A 26,609-nucleotide genomic window follows, 5' to 3' on the forward strand; every position below is an offset into this window, starting at 1 on the left:
GAAACCTCCCACTCATTGGCAGCTGAGTCAGACAAGTAATAGCAGTCATAGGAGAATGCCTTGAATCTGCAGGGTATGAAGGCATGTTCTTTGACCTGACATGGTTTAAAGATACATTTGCAAAAGACTATTCCATGGTTGCCCCTGACCACTTTATATGCCCTAGACAACATGATGTCTCTTGTAAAGGGGCAAATGCTAAAGAAAAGCAAAAAAGTTACAAGATTGTGGTCTGATGAACCAATTGAGTGTGAGATTTTGTACCTATAGTGCCAAGGATTAGAGATGAAAACAGTTTCTTGTGTTAAGAGACTGGTCATGATGACCAGGATGTTTATGTCAAAAATGAGTAGCTACTTAAACCTACTTTTTTAACTCAGAAAAGTTCATATACTTCAGTCAATTTCACTGTAATTTACCACAACATAAGTATATACCAAAATTCTGTAGTATGCCTTCATTACTGTTACTGGACGTATCCGAAGACTAAACATAGAAAAATGGGTTTCTATAAGTTTTGGTTTTAAAAATCCTTCATTTCTACATAGTCCAAGTTTATTTGTTTACATATCTGCAGCAAGCCACTTCCTGTAACCAAAGGAGGGAGGTTCATAGGTTCATACGCAAATTTCTCTAGAATTCACCCAAACTGCATCTAGAGATACATACATTACTATAATACTTTTCACAAGTTAAATTATACTGAATACAATACACTAAATGACTAGGAATGGAAGCTGTAAGGTAGCATAGGTAAATTATTACACAGCATACATAAATTACCCAGACAAGCAGGCATATACACATATGTATATACACACACACACATGCAAACAGACCCACAATCACATAAAACTTGTGCAAACATGTATACACAAACATCAATATCACATAATTTGTTGTTTACAAACTGTCTGTGCTGAGGAATACAAAAATGGAATAAGGTATTCTTGTCCTCCACCTCAAAACCAAAATTCTAAAAATAACACTGTTTAAGATTGATTTTGCATCTTATCTGTCTTCTGAGGTTTTAGCTGAATATGTACCTAGTTTCAAAAGTTGAATCTAACAACTCTTCAACTATTTCCACTTTGAGTTCAATCTTAGATACACACACAAAAGTAAATGAGAAGAATGGTGGTGTTAACAAAAATTATTCAGATCACTCATCTCTACACATGGAATACATAAATTATCAGTTACAGTCACTACTACAATGTCAAACAAAAATATTTCACAAATAAAATAATGTACACACCTACATACGTAAAAAATAAAAAACTTTGGTTTACTAAATGTTCATGTTTTTAGGTCCCAGATGTCTCTGGTACCTTTTGATTTTATTTCTAATTTTCAAAAACTACCCAAGTCTCTTCTACGTCTCACAGAAGATGACTTACGATGGGTAGGAATCAGTGCTCAGACATCCTTCCCTCCAGAAGTATCACTTTCAAAACGTCGGAACAGAAGGAATAACCAAGCAAGGCTTTTTCCCCTAAGACTCAATCATCTGTTCCTACTGCTACCTCACTAAGGAAAATGTAAAGGTGCAGAGGAATATTCTTTTCATCTATTTGATATGTTAACAGCACCTGTTTCTTGAATTACTGCTGCTTTACTTATTCTCCTTTCCTCATACAGTCACAGCACAGAAAAAAATCTTGAAAGCACTATAGAATAGTTAAAACCATCTATCTATCTACATCTCTGATGCCAGTTCCCTTTGGGAACTCCTTTACGGAACAGGCAATGGCAAAAGTCTCCATAAGTGGCAAAATCCAGTGCCACTTCTCCATAAGTGGCGAAATCCAGTGCCACTTCTAAGTCTTCAGCGCCTCACCCTTAACAGGCCACTAGCAGAGTGTAACTCTAGCACAGTGTTTAAAGAGGTTCCTACCTAATTTTCCTACCAACTACTACTACCTAATGTGTCTACCTGATGTTCCAACTTACGTCTACCTGTTAAACTGCAAGTTCCAATAGGAATTCATGTAACAGTTAAATGTTTTGTGACAGTCATCAATCTATTCATATTTTAAGCAATTTTCCCTTGCACAGTTCCACCTACATTTATATATCTATCTGAGTTGATGCCCCATCTACCCATATATGTACATATTAAGATATCCTATCATGATTTCATGGCTAATTTTTAAGTAGGAGTAGGGGGAACGATTAAAGCTGAATGCTTTCCTAGCTAAATCACTCTCAATCACCCTTACAGCATATGAGGGGAGATATTAAAGTTTGAGTCAGTGTTGCTGCTATAACCAATTTCTGCTGATATATACACAAAATCTGTCGATATTTTACTGACAAAAATATAAGTATGAATTACATAATATTTATCATAAGAAAATAAAAGCAAAATAATAAGTATTCCATCAATATACCGGACAGGAAAAATAAATGATGTTACACATATAGTGTCACTCAACAACGTTAATTTCATATAAGGCCTAAATATTGCAGCACTGCTTACCCTAGTTGGGAACTCTATGTCAAATACTCTCTATAACTGTATAACCATATATTTCTATGGTAGTGTATCACAATGAGATTTAAGATACCAATATCATCTATGCTGCAGTCTCCAAAGAAGGGAGTTCAGGAATCAATAAATTACCCATAATCAATCAATACTTAACAAAAATGCTCTAAATCAGCTTGGTCAATTAATTGTTTACAAACACTAGCATTCAGGTAAACAAGGCAATGACTTTAATGATCCACTGAGGGTAATTCATTTGTTTAAAACAAAGGATATCATGTTCTCACTTTATCATACTGCTTTATATCCTGTCCATCAATCAACTGCCATAAATTCCAATCACATCTTTATGGTGAGGAACCCAAAATACCCTCTTCCATAAACATCCTGGTTTGCACATTCTATCAAATCTATCTATATCTAACTCATTATCTATTTACAAGGAAAGGCTCAAGTGCTTGCATATCAGAATGAGCTACTTCTCAAGTAAACAATATGCATTCTATTAGTGACATTTTCTAATTGACCGAACAATTAACAGATATTGTTCAATATCTAAAATGCAAAAATAATTTAATGACAGGAAAGCTATATGCACAGTCCTGGCAAAAAGCTTGTGCAATATATAAATATATATTTTTTTATTTGCTTTGTCGCTGTCTCCCACGTTAGCGAGGTAGCGCAAGGAAACAGACGAAAGAAATGGCCCAACCCACCCACATACACATGTATATACATACACGTCCACACACGCAAATATACATACTTATACATCTCAGTGTACACATATATATATACACACAGACATACACATGTACATAATTCATACTGTCTGCCTTTATTCATTCCCATCGCCACCTCGCCACACATAGAATAACAACCCCATGTACATCTAAAAATATAATTATGAAATTTCTTAGCACTAACAAAACAACCACGTAATCAAATCATGGTACATACATGTTATGGGAAGCCAAGACTATACTCTGTCAATCTATACTTATTTCAAAAGGCTTTATAGGGAGATTACAGACATCTACAGTGCATTATCACTATGATCATGTGTTTATTATCACTAAAAATAAAATCAAGTGATATATTGCCTAAGTAAAATAAGAAAATAATATTCTTTTACAACTAGTGACACTTAAAATTTATCACTCTGCATAAAAAATAGATAAGTATTATTAGCCTCATCTGATGCATTTATTTGGTTAAATTGCAAAATGCCCGCTTCACATATAAATTAGACATTTTCCAAGATAGGTGTTTGTTACTTGTGCATTTTCACAACCAAAGTCATGTGTAAACTAGCACCACTCAGTACTTGATGTTTTCCTTGAAACTACAACTTTTATCATCACATCCGTCTTCTAAATAACATTTTTCACTCTTAATGACAACTTCACTAGCAGTCATTAATACTTCTTTTGGTATCCCATCACAGTGCATTAGGTTCAATGAACCTAAAAGAGTAAAAAAGTGGCTGATCATGAAAATGATGCTGGTTTTCTATGTGATAAATAATACGACCTTGAAGCAGCTGCCTTCCATACTTAACTGCATCCGTTCGGTCCCGTGCAAGGCCAACTAACAAGAGCCAGTCAACAAGTTCACTGCCTCCAAACACAGCTGGGAGATTTCTCAATCTCCATCTATAAAAAGGAAAAATTCATAAACTTAGCTTTCTCATTCCTTATCAAATGATTATAATCCAAAAATATGCTGTATGGTCATAAGGCTTGCAAAAAGTGCAATAGATATTGTGGGTTATAGATTTTTTTTTTTTTTTTTTTTTTTTATACTTTGTCGCTGTCTCCCGCGTTTGCGAGGTAGCGCAAGGAAACAGACGAAAGAAATGGCCCAACCCCCCCCCCCCCCATACACATGTACATACACACGTCCACACACGCAAATATACATACCTACACAGCTTTCCATGGTTTACCCCAGACGCTTCACATGCCTTGATTCACTCCACTGACAGCACGTCAACCCCTGTATACCACATCGCTCCAATTCACTCTATTCCTTGCCCTCCTTTCACCCTCCTGCATGTTCAGGCCCCGATCACACAAAATCTTTTTCACTCCATCTTTCCACCTCCAATTTGGTCTCCCTCTTCTCCTCGTTCCCTCCACCTCCGACACATATATCCTCTTGGTCAATCTTTCCTCACTCATTCTCTCCATGTGCCCAAACCATTTCAAAACACCCTCTTCTGCTCTCTCAACCACGCTCTTTTTATTTCCACACATCTCTCTTACCCTTACGTTACTTACTCGATCAAACCACCTCACACCACACATTGTCCTCAAACATCTCATTTCCAGCACATCCATCCTCCTGCGCACAACTCTATCCTTAGCCCACGCCTCGCAACCATACAACATTGTTGGAACCACTATTCCTTCAAACATACCCATTTTTGCTTTCCGAGATAATGTTCTCGACTTCCACACATTTTTCAAGGCTCCCAAAATTTTCGTCCCCCTCCCCCACCCTATGATCCACTTCCGCTTCCATGGTTCCATCCGCTGACAGATCCACTCCCACATATCTAAAACACTTCACTTCCTCCAGTTTTTCTCCATTCAAACTCACCTCCCAATTGACTTGACCCTCAACCCTACTGTACCTAATAACCTTGCTCTTATTCACATTTACTCTTAACTTTCTTCTTCCACACACTTTACCAAACTCAGTCACCAGCTTCTGCAGTTTCTCACATGAATCAGCCACCAGCGCTGTATCATCAGCGAACAACAACTGACTCACTTCCCAAGCTCTCTCATCCCCAACAGACTTCATACTTGCCCCTCTTTCCAGGACTCTTGCATTTACCTCCCTAACAACCCCATCCATAAACAAATTAAACAACCATGGAGACATCACACACCCCTGCCGCAAACCTACATTCACTGAGAACCAATCACTTTCCTCTCTTCCTACACGTACACATGCCTTACATCCTCGATAAAAACTTTTCACTGCTTCTAACAACTTGCCTCCCACACCATATATTCTTAATACCTTCCACAGAGCATCTCTATCAACTCTATCATATGCCTTCTCCAGATCCATAAATGCTACATACAAATCCATTTGCTTTTCTAAGTATTTCTCACATACATTCTTCAAAGCAAACACCTGATCCACACATCCTCTACCACTTCTGATACCGCACTGCTCTTCCCCAATCTGATGCTCTGTACATGCCTTCACCCTCTCAATCAATACCCTCCCATATAATTTACCAGGAATACTCAACAAACTTATACCTCTGTAATTTGAGCACTCACTCTTATCCCCTTTGCCTTTGTACAATGGCACTATGCACGCATTCCGCCAATCCTCAGGCACCTCACCATGAGTCATACATACATTAAATAACCTTACCAACCAGTCAACAATACAGTCACCCCCTTTTTTAATAAATTCCACTGCAATACCATCCAAACCTGCTGCCTTGCCGGCTTTCATCTTCCGCAAAGCTTTTACTACCTCTTCTCTGTTTACCAAATCATTTTCCCTAACCCTCTCACTTTGCACACCACCTCGACCAAAACACCCTATATCTGCCACTCTGTCATCAGACACATTCAACAAACCTTCAAAATACTCATTCCATCTCCTTCTCACATCACCACTACTTGTTATCACCTCCCCATTTACGCCCTTCACTGAAGTTCCCATTTGCTCCCTTGTCTTACGCACCCTATTTACCTCCTTCCAGAACATCTTTTTATTCTCCCTAAAATTTACTGATAGTCTCTCACCCCAACTCTCATTTGCCCTTTTTTTCACCTCTTGCACCTTTCTCTTGACCTCCTGTCTCTTTCTTTTATACTTCTCCCACTCAATTGCATTTTTTCCCTGCAAAAATCGTCCAAATGCCTCTCTCTTCTCTTTCACTAATACTCTTACTTCTTCATCCCACCACTCACTACCCTTTCTAAACAGCCCACCTCCCACTCTTCTCATGCCACAAGCATCTTTTGCGCAATCCATCACTGATTCCCTAAATACATCCCATTCCTCCCCCACTCCCCTTACTTCCATTGTTCTCACCTTTTTCCATTCTGTACACAGTCTCTCCTGGTACTTCCCCACACAGGTCTCCTTCCCAAGCTCACTTACTCTCACCACCTTCTTCACCCCAACATTCACTCCTCTTTTCTGAAAACCCATACTAATCTTCACCTTAGCCTCCACAAGATAATGATCAGACATCCCTCCAGTTGCACCTCTCAGCACATTAACATCCAAAAGTCTCTCTTTCGCACGCCTGTCAATTAACACGTAATCCAATAACGCTCTCTGGCCATCTCTCCTACTTACATAAGTATACTTATGTATATCTCGCTTTTTAAACCAGGTATTCCCAATCATCAGTCCTTTTTCAGCACATAAATCTACAAGCTCTTCACCATTTCCATTTACAACACTGAACACCCCATGCATACCAATTATTCCCTCAACTGCCACATTACTCACCTTTGCATTCAAATCACCCATCACTATAACCCGGTCTCGTGCATCAAAACCGCTAACACACTCATTCAGCTGCTCCCAAAACACTTGCCTCTCATGATCTTTCTTCTCATGCCCAGGTGCATATGCACCAATAATCACCCACCTCTCTCCATCAACTTTCAATTTTACCCATATTAATCGAGAATTTACTTTCTTACATTCTATCACATACTCCCACAACTCCTGTTTCAGGAGTATTGCTACTCCTTCCCTTGCTCTTGTCCTCTCACTAACCCCTGACTTCACTCCCCAGACATTTCCAAACCACTCTTCCCCTTTACCCTTGAGCTTCGTTTCACTCAGAGCCAAAACATCCAGGTTCCTTTCCTCAAACATACTACCTATCTCTCCTTTTTTCACATCTTGGTTACATCCACACACATTTAGGCACCCCACTCTGAGCCTTCGAGGAGGATGATCACTCCCCGCGTGACTCCTTCTTCTATTTCCCATTTTAGAAAGTTAATACAAGGAGGGGAGGATTTCCGGCCCCCCGCTCCCGTCCCCTCTAGTCGCTTTCTACGACACGCGAGGAATACGTGGGAAGTATTCTTTCACCCCTATCCCCAGGGATAATATACATATATATATACATATACACACACACACACATACACACACACACACGCACACACACACACACACATACATATATATACATATGAAAAATGTAAGAAACAATTTAGAAAACAATCTTTTAGCTTGAAATGAATGAAAAAAATGAATGTCACATAATGGTTTAACCTCTGGCTATGGAAAAGGAAATGTACAATTTATTCACACAAACGTCAATATAATGATGTGTGGGTTATAGATACATAATCAAATTCAGTTAACAGTCATTTCATGCACTGATAACATCAGGCAGGTAAGTCCTCAAGCCAAACAGTTAAAAAAAAATTAATGTGGTGAACTGATTCAGGAAATAACTGTCAGATTGAGAAATACAGCCTTGCACAATACATTATCTAATGTAACAATGTCTGACTGAATGCAACAGTTGTGCCTACAAATGTAAGTGAGGTTTCTTGATGTACTATGTACTGAAAGCCTATGAATCTACTGTCTCACTGGATAAACATTTGAGTTTATGACTCTGAAATGCTGACAGAAACCAAAGGGGTTTTACAATATGCACACTAACAGAGAATACTTCATGAAAGGAGTCATCAAAGCTACCTATACCTAGGCAGTATAAGTAATAGATGATGACTGTACCCTGACAATGTATAGAAACACAACAGGAGATAAGTAAGCAACCACCAACCAGAGGTATATTAGTGGTACTATGTGCCTGGGTATCAGGAGGGTTAGTGATGGCTGCATAGTGAGCCAGCACTTCAGTGGTTATCAAAATGCACTACTCTGACCCAGGTAGCTGTCTTTCTGCCTCATCCACATATGGACTGCTGACATTCTGTCCAAAAGCATACAATCTCTCCTTGTCACACATAACACTTGACAACACTTCATTCACAAAACTCATTCTTTGTAACTCTAGATATTCCTGCAGTGAGTGCTATGTGCTAGCCCTGCCTTTTCGCAAAATGGTTGGAGCAATAGATAAAAGTAGTAGGTAGGAACATTAGACAGGAGATTAGGTGGAAGAAGTAAGTAGGAAGTTTAACAGTTATGGATACTCTTTTGCTGTGGTCAACCCATTGAGGGAGTTCCCATTGGGAACAGTCTTTAGAAATATTGATAGTTAGATAGAAGCCGGAGACTGAATTTGGAAAAGAGTGCAAAAGTAGAAAGTTGGGAGTAAATGTGAACAAGAGCATTGTTATTAAGTTCAGTAGGGCTGAGGGACAAGTTAATTGGGATGTAAGTCTGAATGAACAAAAATTGGAGGAAGTGAAGTGTTTAAGATATCTGGGAGTAGACTCAGCAGCAGCTGGAACCATGGAAGTGGAAGTGAGTCACAGGGAGGGGGAAGGGGATGAAGGTTCTGGGAGCGATGAAGAATGTGTGGAAGGAAAGAATATCTCCGAAAGCAAAAATGGGTATGTTTGAAGGAACAATAGTTCCAACAATGTTGAATAGTTGTGAGTGTGAGGCATGGGCATTAGATGGGGTTGTACAGAGGAGGGTGGATGTGTTTGAAATAAAATGTTTGAGGACAATATGTGGTGTGAGGGGGTTTGATCGAGTAAGTAATGAAAGGGTAAGAGAAAGATGTGTGGAAATAAAAAGTGGTTGAGAAAGCAGAGGAAGGTGTGTTGAAATGACCCGTACATATGGAGAGAATGAGTGAGGAAAGATTGACAAAGAGGATATGTATCAGAGTTGAATCATACAAGGAGAAGCGGGAGACCAAATTGGAAGTGGAAAGATCGAGTGAAAAAGATTTTGAGTGATCAGGGCCTGAACATACAGGAGGGTGAGAAGTGTGCAAGGGATATAATGAATTGGAACAATGTGGTATACCGGGGTCATAGTGCTGTCAATGGTCTGAACCAGGGCATGTGAAGTGCCTGGGGAACATCATGGAAAGATCTGTGGGGCCTGGATGTGGATAGGGAGCTGTGGTTTTGGTGCATTACACATGACAGCAAGAGACTGAGTGTCAATGAATGTGGGCTTTTTTGACTGTTTACCTGGTGCTACCTTGCTGAAGCATGGGGTAACGATGCTGTGGGAAGTATTCTTTTTTTTTTTTTTTTTTTTTCCAAAAGAAGGAACAGAGAAGGGGGCCAGGTGAGGATATTCCCTCAAAGGCCCAGTCCTCTGTTCTTAACGCTACCTCGCTATCACGGGAAATGGCGAATAGTATGAAAAAAAAAAAAAAAATATATATATATATATATATATATATATATACCCCATTTTAGAAAGTTAATACAAGGAGGGGAGGATTTCTGGCCCCCCGCTCCCGTCCCCTCTAGTCGCTTTCTACAACACGCGAGGAATACGTGGGAAGTATTCTTTCACCCCTATCCCCAGGGATAATATACATATATATATACATATACACATACACACACATACACATACATACGCACATATACACACACACACACATACATATATATACATATGAAAAATGTAAGAAACAATTTAGAAAACTGAAACTTCTAGCTTGAAATGAATGAAAAAATGAATGTCACATAATGGTTCAACCTCTGGCAATGGAAAAAGGAAATGTATAATTTATTTACACAAACGTCAATAGCAGTTCTCATCAATTTAACCACTGTATCAATAAGCTTCAATGTCTAAGCTACATTTTTCTCCAATTTCACTATTTTCTTGTCAAAACACCATGTATGAAAACTATCACTCCAGTAACACAACTATAAACATTTACTTCCCCTTTAAAAAAAGTTCTGGGGAAGTCTGTCTCGATACACTGTGGGAAACTCTACCACCTGGCGAGGTTTGTGTTGCAATGGTTCCCGATTCACAAACGTAGTAGCATCACTGGTGGGCCAAGGTAGTTCCGTTTGCGAAGAGGCGCTTTATATGGAAGTAAGGGGAGTGGGGGAGGAATGGGATGTATTTAGGGAATCAGTGATGGATTGCGCAAAAGATGCTTGTGGCATGAGAAGAGTGGGAGGTGGGTTGATTAGAAAGGGTAGTGAGTGGTGGGATGAAGAAGTAAGAGTATTAGTGAAAGAGAAGAGAGAGGCATTTGGACGATTTTTGCAGGGAAAAAATGCAATTGAGTGGGAGATGTATAAAAGAAAGAGACAGGAGGTCAAGAGAAAGGTGCAAGAGGTGAAAAAAAGGGCAAATGAGAGTTGGGGTGAGAGAGTATCATTAAACTTTTAGGGAGAATAAAAGGATGTTCTGGAAGGAGGTAAATAAAGTTCGTAAGACAAGGGAGCAAATGGGAACTTCAGTGAAGGGCGCAAATGGGGAGGTGATAACAAGTAGTGGTGATGTGAGAAGGAGATGGAGTGAGTATTTTGAAGGTTTGTTGAATGTATTTGATGATAGAGTGGCAGATATAGGGTGTTTTGGTCGAGGTGGTGTGCAAAGTGGGAAAGTTAGGGAAAATGATTTGGTAAACAGAGAAGAGGTAGTGAAAGCTTTGCGGAAGATGAAAGCCGGCAAGGCAGCAGGTTTGGATGGTATTGCAGTGGAATTTATCAAAAAAGGAGGTGACTGTATTGTTGACTGGTTGGTAAGGTTATTCAATGTATGTATGACTCATGGTGAGGTGCCTGAGGATTGGCGGAATGCGTGCATAGTGCCATTGTACAAAGGCAAAGGGGATAAGAGTGAGTGCTCAAATTACAGAGGTATAAGTTTGTTGAGTATTCCTGGTAAATTATATGGGAGGGTATTGATTGAGAGGGTGAAGGCATGTACAGAGCATCAGATTGGGGAAGAGCAGTGTGGTTTCAGAAGTGGTAGAGGATGTGTGGATCAGGTGTTTGCTTTGAAGAATGTATGTGAGAAATACTTAGAAAAGCAAATGGATTTGTATGTAGCATTTATGGATCTGGAGAAGGCATATGATAGAGTTGATAGAGATGCTCTGTGGAAGGTATTAAGAATATATGGTGTGGGAGGAAAGTTGTTAGAAGCAGTGAAAAGTTTTTATCGAGGATGTAAGGCATGTGTACGTGTAGGAAGAGAGGAAAGTGATTGGTTCACAGTGAATGTAGGTTTGCGGCAGGGGTGTGTGATGTCTCCATGGTTGTTTAATTTGTTTATGGATGGGGTTGTTAGGGAGGTAAATGCAAGAGTTTTGGAAAGAGGGGCAAGTATGAAGTCTGTTGGGGATGAGAGAGCTTGGGAAGTGAGTCAGTTGTTGTTCGCTGATGATACAGCGCTGGTGGCTGATTCATGTGAGAAACTGCAGAAGCTGGTGACTGAGTTTGGTAAAGTGTGTGGAAGAAAGTTAAGGGTAAATGTGAATAAGAGCAAGGTTATTAGGTACAGTAGGGTTGAGGGTCAAGTCAATTGGGAGGTGAGTTTGAATGGAGAAAAACTGGAGGAAGTGAAGTGTTTTAGATATCTGGGAGTGGATCTGGCAGCGGATGGAACCATGGAAGCGGAAGTGGATCATAGGGTGGGGGAGGGGGCGAAAATTCTGGGGGCCTTGAAGAATGTGTGGAAGTCGAGAACATTATCTCGGAAAGCAAAAATGGGTATGTTTGAAGGAATAGTGGTTCCAACAATGTTGTATGGTTGCGAGGCGTGGGCTATGGATAGAGTTGTGCGCAGGAGGATGGATGTGCTGGAAATGAGATGTTTGAGGACAATGTGTGGTGTGAGGTGGTTTGATCGAGTGAGTAACGTAAGGGTAAGAGAGATGTGTGGAAATAAAAAGAGCGTGGTTGAGAGAGCAGAAGAGGGTGTTTTGAAGTGGTTTGGGCACATGGAGAGAATGAGTGAGGAAAGATTGACCAAGAGGATATATGTGTCGGAGGTGGAGGGAACGAGGAGAAGAGGGAGACCAAATTGGAGGTGGAAAGATGGAGTGAAAAAGATTTTGTGTGATCGGGGCCTGAACATGCAGGAGGGTGAAAGGAGGGCAAGGAATAGAGTGAATTGGAGCGATGTGGTATACCGGGGTTGACGTGCTGTCAGTGGATTGAGTCAAGGCATGTGAAGCGTCTGGGGTTAACCATGGAAAGCTGTGTAGGTATGTATATTTGCGTGTGTGGACGTATGTATATACATGTGTATGGGGGGGGGTTGGGCCATTTTTTTCGTCTGTTTCCTTGCGCTACCTCGCAAACGCGGGAGACAGCGACAAAGTATAATAAATAAATATAAAATATATATATATATATATATATATATATATATATATATATATATATATATATATATATATATATCCCCTGGGGATAGGGGAGAAAGAATACTTCCCACGTATTCCCTGCGTGTCGTAGAAGGCGACTAAAAGGGAAGGGAGCTGGGGGCTGGAAATCCTCCCCTCTCGTGTTTTTCTTTTTTTTTTTTTTCCAAAAGACGGAACAGAGAAGGGGGCCAGGTGAGGGTATTCCCTCAAAGGGCAAGTCCTCTGCTCTTAACGCTACCTCGCTGTCGCGGGAAATGGCGAATAGTATGAAAGAAAAAAAAAAATATGTATATATATATATATATATATATATTTTTTGCTTTGTCGCTGTCTCCCGCATTTGCGAGGTAGCGCAAGGAAACAGACGAAAGAAATGGCCCAACCCACCCCATACACATGTATATACATACACGTCCACACACGCAAATATACATACCTACACAGCTTTCCATGGTTTACCCCAGACGCTTCACATGCCCTGATTCAATCCACTGACAGCACGTCAACCCCGGTATACCACATCGATCCAATTTACTCTATTCCTTGCCCTCCTTTCACCCTCCTGCATGTTCAGGCCCCGATCACACAAAATCTTTTTCACTCCATCTTTCCACCTCCAATTTGGTCTCCCACTTCTCCTCGTTCCCTCCACCTCTGACACATATATCCTCTTGGTCAATCTTTCCTCACTCATTCTCTCCATGTGCCCAAACCATTTCAAAAACACCCTCTTCTGCTCTCTCAACCACACTCTTTTTATTTCCACACATCTCTCTTACCCTTACGTTACTTACTTGATCAAACCACCTCACACCACACATTGTCCTCAAACATCTCATTTCCAGCACATCCATCCTCCTGCGCACAACTCTATCCATAGCCCACGCCTTGCAACCATACAACATTGTTGGAACCACTATTCCTTCAAACATACCCATTTTTGCTTTCCGAGATAATGTTCTCGACTTCCACACATTCTTCAAGGCTCCCAGGATTTTCGCCCCCTCCCCCACCCTATGATCCAATTCTGCTTCCATGGTTCCATCCGCTGCCAGATCTACTCCCAGATATCTAAAACACTTTACTTCCTCCAGTTTTTCTCCATTCAAACTTACCTCCCAATTGACTTGACCCTCAACCCTACTGTACCTAATAATTAACCTTGCTCTTATTCACATTTACTCTTAACTTTCTTCTTTCACACACTTTACCAAACTCAGTCACCAGCTTCTGCAGTTTCTCACATGAATCAGCCACCAGCGCTGTATCATCAGCGAACAACAACTGACTCACTTCCCAAGCTCTCTCATCCCCAACAGACTTCATACTTGCCCCTCTTTCCAAAACTCTTGCATTCACCTCCCTAACAACCCCATCCATAAACAAATTAAACAACCATGGAGACATCACACACCCCTGCCGCAAACGTACATTCACTGAGAACCAATCACTTTCCTCTCTTCCTACACGTACACATACCTTACATCCTCGATAAAAACTTTTCACTGCTTCTAACAACTTGCCTCCCACACCATATATTCTTAATACCTTCCACAGAGCATCTCTATCAACTCTATCACATGCCTTCTCCAGATCCATAAATGCTACATACAAATCCATTTGCTTTTCTAAGTATTTCTCACATACATTCTTCAAAGCAAACACCTGATCCACACATCCTCTACCACTTCTGAAACCACACTGCTCTTCCCCAATCTGATGCTCTGTACATGCCTTCACCCTCTCAATCAATACCCTCCCATATAATTTACCAGGAATACTCAACAAACTTATACCTCTGTAATTTAAGCACTCACTCTTATCCCCTTTGCCTTTGTACAATGGCACTATGCACGCATTCTGCCAATCCTCAGGCACCTCACCATGAGTCATACATACATTAAATAACCTTACCAACCAGTCAATAATACAGTCACCCCCTTTTTTAATAAATTCCACTGCAATACCATCCAAACCTGCTGCCTTGCCGGCTTTCATCTTCCGCAAAGCTTTTACTACCTCTTCTCTGTTTACCAAATCATTTTCCCTAACCCTCTCACTTTGCACACCACCTCGACCAAAACACCCTATATCTGCCACTCTATCATCAAACACATTCAACAAACCTTCAAAATACTCACTCCATCTCCTTCTCACAACACCACTACTTGTTATCACCTCCCCATTTGCGCCCTTCACTGAAGTTCCCATTTGCTCCCTTGTCTTACGCACTATATTTACCTCCTTCCAGAACATCTTTTTATTCTCCCTAAAATTTAATGATACTCTCTCACCCCAACTCTCATTTGCCCTCTTTTTCACCTCTTCCACCTTTCTCTTGACCTCCTGCCTCTTTCTTTTATACATCTCCCAGTCATTTGCACTATTTCCATGCAAAAATCATCCAAATGCCTCTCTCTTCTCTTTCACTAATAATCTTACTTCTTCATCCCACCACTCACTACCCTTTCTAATCAACCCACCTCCCACTCTTCTCATGCCACAAGCATCTTTTGTGCAATCCATCACTGATTCCCTAAATACATCCCATTCATCCCCCACTCCCCTTACTTCCATTGTTCTCACCTTTTTCCATTCTGTACTCAGTCTCTCCTGGTATTTCCTCACACAAGTCTCCTTCCCAAGCTCACTTACTCTCACTACCCTCTTCACCCCAACATTCACTCTTCTTTTCTGAAAACCCATACAAATCTTCACCTTAGCCTCCACAAGATAATGATCAGACATCCCTCCAGTTGCACCTCTCAGCACATTAACATCCAAAAGTCTCTCTTTCACGCGCCTGTCAATTAACACGTAATCCAATAACGCTCTCTGGCCATTTCTCCTACTTACATACGTATAACATTGTTGGAACCACTATTCCTTCAAACATACCCATTTTTGCTTTCCGAGATAATGTTCTTGACTTCCAAACATTCTTCAACGCTCCCAGATTTTTCACCCCCTCCCCCACCCTATGATTCACTTCCGCTTCCATGGTTCCATCCGCTGCCAGATCCACTCCCATATATCTAAAACACTTTACTTCCTCCAGTTTTTCTCCATCTCAATGTATACATATATATATATATATATATATATATATATATATATATATATATATATATATATATACAGACATATACATATATACACATGTACATAATTCATACTGTCTGCCTTTATTCATTCCCATCGCCACCTCGCCACACATGAAATAACAACCCCCTCCCCCCTCATGTGTGTGAGGTAGCGCTAAGAAAAGACAACAAAGGCCCCATTCATTCACACTCAGTCTCTAGCTGTCATGTAATAATGCACCGAAACCACAGCTCCCTTTCCACATCCAGGCCCCACACAACTTTCCATGGTTTACCCCAGATGCTTGACATACCCTGGTTCAATCCTTTGACAGCACGTCGACCCCGATATACCACATCGTTCCAATTCACTCTATTCCTTGCACGCCTTTCACCCTCCTGCATGTTCAGGCCCCGGTCACTCAAAATCTTTTTCACTCCATCTTTCCACTTCCAATTTGGTCTCCCACTTCTCGTTCCCTCCACCTCTGACACATATATCCTCTTGGTCAATCTTTCTTCACTCATTCTCTTCATGTGACCAAACCATTTCAAAACACCCTCTTCTGCTCTCTCAACCACGCTCTTTTTATTTCCACACATCTCTCTTACCCTTACATTACTTACTCGATCAAACCACCTCACGCCACATATTGTCCTCAAACATCTCATTTCCAGCACATCCATCCTCCTGCGCACAACTCTATCCATAGCCCACGCCTCACAACCATATAACATTGTTGGAACCACTATTCCTTCAAACATACCCATTTTTGCTTTCCGAGATAATGTTCTTGACTTCCAAACATTCTTCAACGCTCCCAGATTTTTCACCCCCTCCCCCACCCTATGATTCACTTCCGCTTCCATGGTTCCATCCGCTGCCAGATCCACTCCCAGATATCTAAAACACTTTACTTCCTCCAGTTTTTCTCCATTCAAACTTACCTCCCAATTGACTTGACCCTCAACCTTACTGTACCTAATAACCTTGCTCTTATTCACATTTACTCTTAACTTTCTTCTTTCACACACTTTACCAAACTCAGTCACCAGCTTCTGCAGTTTCTCACATGAATCAGCCACCAGCGCTGTATCATCAGCGAACAACAACTGACTCATTTCCCAAGCTCTCTCATCCATAACGGACTGCATACTTGCCCCTCTCTCCAAAACTCTTGCATTCACCTCCCTAACAACCCCATCCATAAACGAATTAAACAACCTATGGAGACACCACACACCCCTGCCGCAAACCTACATTCACTGAGAACCAATCACTTTCCTCTCTTCCTACATGTACACATGCCTTACATCCTCAATAAAAACTTTTCACTGCTTCTAACAACTTGCCTCCCACACCATATATTCTTAATACCTTCCACAGAGCATCTCTATCAACTCTATCACATGCCTTCTCCAGATCCATAAATGCTACATACAAATCCATTTGCTTTTCTAAGTATTTCTCACATACATTCTTCAAAGCAAACACCTAATCCACACATCCTCTACCACTTCTGAAACCAGACTGCTCTCCCCCAATCTGATGCTCTGTACATGCCCTCACCCTCTCAATCTATACCCTCCCATATAAATTACCAGGAATACTCAACAAACTTACACCTCTGTAATTTGAGCACTCACTCTTATCCCCTTTGCCTTTGTACAATGGCACTATGCAAGCATTCCGCCAATCCTCAGGCACCTCACCATGAATCATACATACATTAAATAACCTTACCAACCAATCAACAATACAGTCACCCCCTTTTTTAATAAATTCCACTGCAATACCATCCACCTGAGTGGATGGGCCATTCTTCATCTGTTTCCTGGAGCTGCCTAGCTGATGCAGGAAACAGCGATTAAGTAAAATAAAAAGATAAACAGATAGTGGGTAGGAACATTTAGGTGTGGGCATTAGGTAGAAGTAGCAGGCTGAAACATTAGGTAGGAGTATACAGTAGGGGCATTAGGTAGGAGCCTATGGAAATACTGCACTCAAGTTGCCCTCTGCCAGTGGCTTGTTGAGGGTGATGCACTAAAAAGGCTAAGAAGCAGCAGTGGGGTTACCAGTTACGGAGACTCTTTTGCCTTGGCCACCCCTTGGAAGGAGTTCCTGAAGGGAATGGGCATCAGAGATATAGATAGATACATAGACAGAACAACATGATTCCACATAAACAATTATTGAAAGAAAATCTATCAAGAAACATACACATCCCAAAAGTTACTATACAGGGGAGAACATTATAGCATAACATAATATTACAAACTTGGGGAAAAACACAGCATTTTGTGGCTCACCTTCTATCTCTGACTATGTCCTTTATACACTTGTCCATGTGGTAGGTGGTGAACTGCTCACATGTCTGCCGAGTCAGGGGATCAAGTTCATCCCAAGGAGGCAACTTGATAACCATTGCACCATGACACATTTTTCGCCACCTTCAAGAAACCAAAGCATACATTTTTTTTTTTTTTAATCATAATCAAATAAAAGGCTTTTCTGCTTTGTGCTATTGTAAGCACCCATCTGAAAAGTCTTCCTATCTAATCTCTAGGATAATGAAGAAACTACCTTAAATGCCATGAAAGAAAGCAGCAAAATGTAAAACAATGTACAACTGTGATTACATGACTCTCACAGATGGCTTGCAGGATCTAACTCTCAGATTTGGTATGAATCAACTAGAAAATTATTTTACCAATATCATTAAAATCATTCCCTTTCTGTACTCACCATTTGAGGAGTGGCATTATGATGAGCTTAGTGTCCAGCCCAAAGATAGCAGCAGTGAAAAACCCTTGGCCAAAGTTAAGAACAATGTCCAAAAACACCAGCTCTACATACACACCATTTACTTCCTCTGTCACCAGAGTCCACATGCACAATGCAAATCCCTGAAAGGTATAAGAGGTATAAGTTTGTTGAGTATTCCTGGTAAATTATATGGGAGGGTATTGATTGAGAGGGTGAAGGCATGTACAGAGCATCAGATTGGGGAAGAGCAGTGTGGTTTCAGAAGTGGTAGAGGATGTGTGGATCAGGTGTTTGCTTTGAAGAATGTATGTGAGAAATACTTAGAAAAGCAAATGGATTTGTATGTAGCATTTATGGATCTGGAGAAGGCATATGATAGAGTTGATAGAGATGCTCTGTGGAAGGTATTAAGAAGATATGGTGTGGGAGGAAAGTTGTTAGAAGCAGTGAAAAGTTTTTATCGAGGATGTAAGGCATGTGTACGTGTAGGAAGAGAGGAAAGTGATTGGTTCTCAGTGAATGTAGGTTTGCGGCAGGGGTGTGTGATGTCTCCATGGTTGTTTAATTTGTTTATGGATGGGGTTGTTAGGGAGGTAAATGCAAGAGTTTTGGAAAGAGGGGCAAGTATGAAGTCTGTTGGGGATGAGAGAGCTTGGGAAGTGAGTCAGTTGTTGTTCGCTGATGATACAGCGTTGGTGGCTGATTCATGTGAGAAACTGCAGAAGCTGGTGACTGAGTTTGGTAAAGTGTGTGGAAGAAGAAAGTTAAGAGTAAATGTGAATAAGAGCAAGGTTATTAGGTACAGTAGGGTTGAGGGTCAAGTCAATTGGGAGGTGAGTTTGAATGGAGAAAAACTGGAGGAAGTGAAGTGTTTTAGATATCTGGGAGTGGATCTGGCAGCGGATGGAACCATGGAAGCGGAAGTGGATCATAGGGTGGGGGAGGGGGCGAAAATTCTGGGGGCCTTGAAGAATGTGTGGAAGTCGAGAACATTATCTCGGAAAGCAAAAATGGGTATGTTTGAAGGAATAGTGGTTCCAACAATGTTGTATGGTTGCGAGGCGTGGGCTATGGATAGAGTAGTGCGCAGGAGGATGGATGTGCTGGAAATGAGATGTTTGAGGACAATGTGTGGTGTGAGGTGGTTTGATCGAGTGAGTAACGTAAGGGTAAGAGAGATGTGTGGAAATAAAAAGAGCGTGGTTGAGAGAGCAGAAGAGGGTGTTTTGAAGTGGTTTGGGCACATGGAGAGAATGAGTGAGGAAAGATTGACCAAGAGGATATATGTGTCGGAGGTGGAGGGAACGAGGAGAAGAGGGAGACCAAATTGGAGGTGGAAAGATGGAGTGAAAAAGATTTTGTGTGATCGGGGCCTGAACATGCAGGAGGGTGAAAGGAGGGCAAGGAATAGAGTGAATTGGAGCGATGTGGTATACCGGGGTTGACGTGCTGTCAGTGGATTGAGTCAAGGCATGTGAAGCGTCTGGGGTTAAACCATGGAAAGCTGTGTAGGTATGTATATTTGCGTGTGTGGACGTATGTATATACATGTGTATGGGGGGGGGGGGGGGTTGGGCCATTTTTTTCGTCTGTTTCCTTGCGCTACCTCGCAAACGCGGGAGACAGCGACAAAGTATAATAAATTAAATAAATATATATATATATTTAATATATAATATATATATTATATATATAATATATATATATATATATAATATATATATATTATATAATATCCCCTGGGATAGGGGAGAAAGAATACTTCCCACGTATTCCCTGCGTGTCGTAGAAGGCGACTAAAAGGGAAGGGAGCTGGGGGCTGGAAATCCTCCCCTCTCGTGTTTTTTTTTTTTTTTTTTTCCAAAAGACGGAACAGAGAAGGGGGCCAGGTGAGGGTATTCCCTCAAAGGGCAAGTCCTCTGTTCTTAACGCTACCTCGCTGTTGCGGGAAATGGCGAATAGTATGAAAGAAAAAAAAAAATATGTATATATATATATATATATATTTTTTGCTTTGTCGCTGTCTCCCGCATTTGCGAGGTAGCGCAAGGAAACAGACGAAAGAAATGGCCCAACCCACCCCCATACACATGTATATACATACACGTCCACACACGCAAATATACATACCTACACAGCTTTCCATGGTTTACCCCAGACGCTTCACATGCCCTGATTCAATCCACTGACAGCACGTCAACCCCGGTATACCACATCGATCCAATTTACTCTATTCCTTGCCCTCCTTTCACCCTCCTGCATGTTCAGGCCCCGATCACACAAAATCTTTTTCACTCCATCTTTCCACCTCCAATTTGGTCTCCCACTTCTCCTCGTTCCCTCCACCTCTGACACATATATCCTCTTGGTCAATCTTTCCTCACTCATTCTCTCCATGTGCCCAAACCATTTCAAAAACACCCTCTTCTGCTCTCTCAACCACACTCTTTTTATTTCCACACATCTCTCTTACCCTTACGTTACTTACTTGATCAAACCACCTCACACCACACATTGTCCTCAAACATCTCATTTCCAGCACATCCATCCTCCTGCGCACAACTCTATCCATAGCCCACGCCTTGCAACCATACAACATTGTTGGAACCACTATTCCTTCAAACATACCCATTTTTGCTTTCCGAGATAATGTTCTCGACTTCCACACATTCTTCAAGGCTCCCAGGATTTTCGCCCCCTCCCCCACCCTATGATCCAATTCTGCTTCCATGGTTCCATCCGCTGCCAGATCTACTCCCAGATATCTAAAACACTTTACTTCCTCCAGTTTTTCTCCATTCAAACTTACCTCCCAATTGACTTGACCCTCAACCCTACTGTACCTAATAATTAACCTTGCTCTTATTCACATTTACTCTTAACTTTCTTCTTTCACACACTTTACCAAACTCAGTCACCAGCTTCTGCAGTTTCTCACATGAATCAGCCACCAGCGCTGTATCATCAGCGAACAAACAACTGACTCACTTCCCAAGCTCTCTCATCCCCAACAGACTTCATACTTGCCCCTCTTTCCAAAAACTCTTGCATTCACCCTCCCTAACAACCCCATCCATAAACAAATTAAACAACCATGGAGACATCACACACCCCTGCCGCAAACGTACATTCACTGAGAACCAATCACTTTCCTCTCTTCCTACACGTACACATACCTTACATCCTCGATAAAAACTTTTCACTGCTTCTAACAACTTGCCTCCCACACCATATATTCTTAATACCTTCCACAGAGCATCTCTATCAACTCTATCACATGCCTTCTCCAGATCCATAAATGCTACATACAAATCCATTTGCTTTTCTAAGTATTTCTCACATACATTCTTCAAAGCAAACACCTGATCCACACATCCTCTACCACTTCTGAAACCACACTGCTCTTCCCCAATCTGATGCTCTGTACATGCCTTCACCCTCTCAATCAATACCCTCCCATATAATTTACCAGGAATACTCAACAAACTTATACCTCTGTAATTTAAGCACTCACTCTTATCCCCTTTGCCTTTGTACAATGGCACTATGCATGCATTCTGCCAATCCTCAGGCACCTCACCATGAGTCATACATACATTAAATAACCTTACCAACCAGTCAATAATACAGTCACCCCCTTTTTTAATAAATTCCACTGCAATACCATCCAAACCTGCTGCCTTGCCGGCTTTCATCTTCCGCAAAGCTTTTACTACCTCTTCTCTGTTTACCAAATCATTTTCCCTAACCCTCTCACTTTGCACACCACCTCGACCAAAACACCCTATATCTGCCACTCTATCATCAAACACATTCAACAAACCTTCAAAATACTCACTCCATCTCCTTCTCACAACACCACTACTTGTTATCACCTCCCCATTTGCGCCCTTCACTGAAGTTCCCATTTGCTCCCTTGTCTTACGCACTATATTTAACCTCCTTCCAGAACATCTTTTTATTCTCCCTAAAATTTAATGATACTCTCTCACCCCAACTCTCATTTGCCCTCTTTTTCACCTCTTCCACCTTTCTCTTGACCTCCTGCCTCTTTCTTTTATACATCTCCCAGTCATTTGCCACTATTTCCATGCAAAAATCATCCAAATGCCTCTCTCTTCTCTTTCACTAATAATCTTACTTCTTCATCCCACCACTCACTACCCTTTCTAATCAACCCACCTCCCACTCTTCTCATGCCACAAGCATCTTTTGTGCAATCCATCACTGATTCCCTAAATACATCCCATTCATCCCCCACTCCCCTTACTTCCATTGTTCTCACCTTTTTCCATTCTGTACTCAGTCTCTCCTGGTATTTCCTCACACAAGTCTCCTTCCCAAGCTCACTTACTCTCACTACCCTCTTCACCCCAACATTCACTCTTCTTTTCTGAAAACCCATACAAATCTTCACCTTAGCCTCCACAAGATAATGATCAGACATCCCTCCAGTTGCACCTCTCAGCACATTAACATCCAAAAGTCTCTCTTTCACGCGCCTGTCAATTAACACGTAATCCAATAACGCTCTCTGGCCATTTCTCCTACTTACATACGTATAACATTGTTGGAACCACTATTCCTTCAAACATACCCATTTTTGCTTTCCGAGATAATGTTCTTGACTTCCAAACATTCTTCAACGCTCCCAGATTTTTCACCCCCTCCCCCACCCTATGATTCACTTCCGCTTCCATGGTTCCATCCGCTGCCAGATCCACTCCCAGATATCTAAAACACTTTACTTCCTCCAGTTTTTCTCCATTCAAACTTACCTCCCAATTGACTTGACCCTCAACCTTACTGTACCTAATAACCTTGCTCTTATTCACATTTACTCTTAACTTTCTTCTTTCACACACTTTACCAAACTCAGTCACCAGCTTCTGCAGTTTCTCACATGAATCAGCCACCAGCGCTGTATCATCAGCGAACAACAACTGACTCATTTCCCAAGCTCTCTCATCCATAACGGACTGCATACTTGCCCCTCTCTCCAAAACTCTTGCATTCACCTCCCTAACAACCCCATCCATAAACGAATTAAACAACCTATGGAGACACCACACACCCCTGCCGCAAACCTACATTCACTGAGAACCAATCACTTTCCTCTCTTCCTACATGTACACATGCCTTACATCCTCAATAAAAACTTTTCACTGCTTCTAACAACTTGCCTCCCACACCATATATTCTTAATACCTTCCACAGAGCATCTCTATCAACTCTATCACATGCCTTCTCCAGATCCATAAATGCTACATACAAATCCATTTGCTTTTCTAAGTATTTCTCACATACATTCTTCAAAGCAAACACCTAATCCACACATCCTCTACCACTTCTGAAACCAGACTGCTCTCCCCCAATCTGATGCTCTGTACATGCCCTCACCCTCTCAATCTATACCCTCCCATATAAATTACCAGGAATACTCAACAAACTTACACCTCTGTAATTTGAGCACTCACTCTTATCCCCTTTGCCTTTGTACAATGGCACTATGCAAGCATTCCGCCAATCCTCAGGCACCTCACCATGAATCATACATACATTAAATAACCTTACCAACCAATCAACAATACAGTCACCCCCTTTTTTAATAAATTCCACTGCAATACCATCCACCTGAGTGGATGGGCCATTCTTCATCTGTTTCCTGGAGCTGCCTAGCTGATGCAGGAAACAGCGATTAAGTAAAATAAAAAGATAAACAGATAGTGGGTAGGAACATTTAGGTGTGGGCATTAGGTAGAAGTAGCAGGCTGAAACATTAGGTAGGAGTATACAGTAGGGGCATTAGGTAGGAGCCTATGGAAATACTGCACTCAAGTTGCCCTCTGCCAGTGGCTTGTTGAGGGTGATGCACTAAAAAGGCTAAGAAGCAGCAGTGGGGTTACCAATTACGGAGACTCTTTTGCCTTGGCCACCCCTTGGAAGGAGTTCCTGAAGGGAATGGGCATCAGAGATATAGATAGATACATAGACAGAACAACATGATTCCACATAAACAATTATTGAAAGAAAATCTATCAAGAAACATACACATCCCAAAAGTTACTATACAGGGGAGAACATTATAGCATAACATAATATTACAAACTTGGGGAAAAACACAGCATTTTGTGGCTCACCTTCTATCTCTGACTATGTCCTTTATACACTTGTCCATGTGGTAGGTGGTGAACTGCTCACATGTCTGCCGAGTCAGGGGATCAAGTTCATCCCAAGGAGGCAACTTGATAACCATTGCACCATGACACATTTTTCGCCACCTTCAAGAAACCAAAGCATACATTTTTTTTTTTTTTAATCATAATCAAATAAAAGGCTTTTCTGCTTTGTGCTATTGTAAGCACCCATCTGAAAAGTCTTCCTATCTAATCTCTAGGATAATGAAGAAACTACCTTAAATGCCATGAAAGAAAGCAGCAAAATGTAAAACAATGTACAACTGTGATTACATGACTCTCACAGATGGCTTGCAGGATCTAACTATCAGATTTGGTATGAATCAACTAGAAAATTATTTTACCAATATCATTAAAATCATTCCCTTTCTGTACTCACCATTTGAGGAGTGGCATTATGATGAGCTTAGTGTCCAGCCCAAAGATAGCAGCAGTGAAAAACCCTTGGCCAAAGTTAAGAACAATGTCCAAAAACACCAGCTCTACATACACACCATTTACTTCCTCTGTCACCAGAGTCCACATGCACAATGCAAATCCCTGAAAGGTATAAGAGGTATAAGTTTGTTGAGTATTCCTGGTAAATTATATGGGAGGGTATTGATTGAGAGGGTGAAGGCATGTACAGAGCATCAGATTGGGGAAGAGCAGTGTGGTTTCAGAAGTGGTAGAGGATGTGTGGATCAGGTGTTTGCTTTGAAGAATGTATGTGAGAAATACTTAGAAAAGCAAATGGATTTGTATGTAGCATTTATGGATCTGGAGAAGGCATATGATAGAGTTGATAGAGATGCTCTGTGGAAGGTATTAAGAAGATATGGTGTGGGAGGAAAGTTGTTAGAAGCAGTGAAAAGTTTTTATCGAGGATGTAAGGCATGTGTACGTGTAGGAAGAGAGGAAAGTGATTGGTTCTCAGTGAATGTAGGTTTGCGGCAGGGGTGTGTGATGTCTCCATGGTTGTTTAATTTGTTTATGGATGGGGTTGTTAGGGAGGTAAATGCAAGAGTTTTGGAAAGAGGGGCAAGTATGAAGTCTGTTGGGGATGAGAGAGCTTGGGAAGTGAGTCAGTTGTTGTTCGCTGATGATACAGCGTTGGTGGCTGATTCATGTGAGAAACTGCAGAAGCTGGTGACTGAGTTTGGTAAAGTGTGTGGAAGAAGAAAGTTAAGAGTAAATGTGAATAAGAGCAAGGTTATTAGGTACAGTAGGGTTGAGGGTCAAGTCAATTGGGAGGTGAGTTTGAATGGAGAAAAACTGGAGGAAGTGAAGTGTTTTAGATATCTGGGAGTGGATCTGGCAGCGGATGGAACCATGGAAGCGGAAGTGGATCATAGGGTGGGGGAGGGGGCGAAAATTCTGGGGGCCTTGAAGAATGTGTGGAAGTCGAGAACATTATCTCGGAAAGCAAAAATGGGTATGTTTGAAGGAATAGTGGTTCCAACAATGTTGTATGGTTGCGAGGCGTGGGCTATGGATAGAGTAGTGCACAGGAGGATGGATGTGCTGGAAATGAGATGTTTGAGGACAATGTGTGGTGTGAGGTGGTTTGATCGAGTGAGTAACGTAAGGGTAAGAGAGATGTGTGGAAATAAAAAGAGCGTGGTTGAGAGAGCAGAAGAGGGTGTTTTGAAGTGGTTTGGGCACATGGAGAGAATGAGTGAGGAAAGATTGACCAAGAGGATATATGTGTCGGAGGTGGAGGGAAAGAGGAGAAGAGGGAGACCAAATTGGAGGTGGAAAGATGGAGTGAAAAAGATTTTGTGTGATCGGGGCCTGA

At 41.3% G+C, this 26,609-nt stretch overlaps 1 protein-coding gene across 9 annotated transcripts in view; it reads right to left on the reverse strand.

Annotated features, from left to right (window-relative positions):
• Nucleotides 1-537: 537 nt before the first annotated feature.
• anchor (integral membrane protein GPR155 homolog anchor) overlaps nt 538-26,609 on the reverse strand; it is a 131,614-nt gene continuing 105,542 nt past the window's right edge. For 8 of the 9 annotated variants that reach the window (XM_071663725.1, XM_071663726.1, XM_071663730.1 and 5 more), the window contains 2 exons: nt 25,212-25,372; nt 24,757-24,916 (listed from right to left, as the gene is read on the reverse strand). In XM_071663725.1, coding sequence (XP_071519826.1) covers nt 24,772-24,916; nt 25,212-25,372 — 306 coding nt within the window. In that variant the 3' untranslated portion in view covers nt 24,757-24,771. Of the gene's footprint in view, nt 4,147-24,756; nt 24,917-25,211; nt 25,373-26,609 lie in introns of those variants that run through there. The other variant, XM_071663733.1, reaches the window with a different exon arrangement.

The sequence above is a fragment of the Panulirus ornatus genome, chromosome 7 (genome assembly GCF_036320965.1).
Source record: "Panulirus ornatus isolate Po-2019 chromosome 7, ASM3632096v1, whole genome shotgun sequence".
Classification (NCBI taxonomy): Eukaryota; Metazoa; Arthropoda; class Malacostraca; order Decapoda; family Palinuridae; genus Panulirus; species Panulirus ornatus.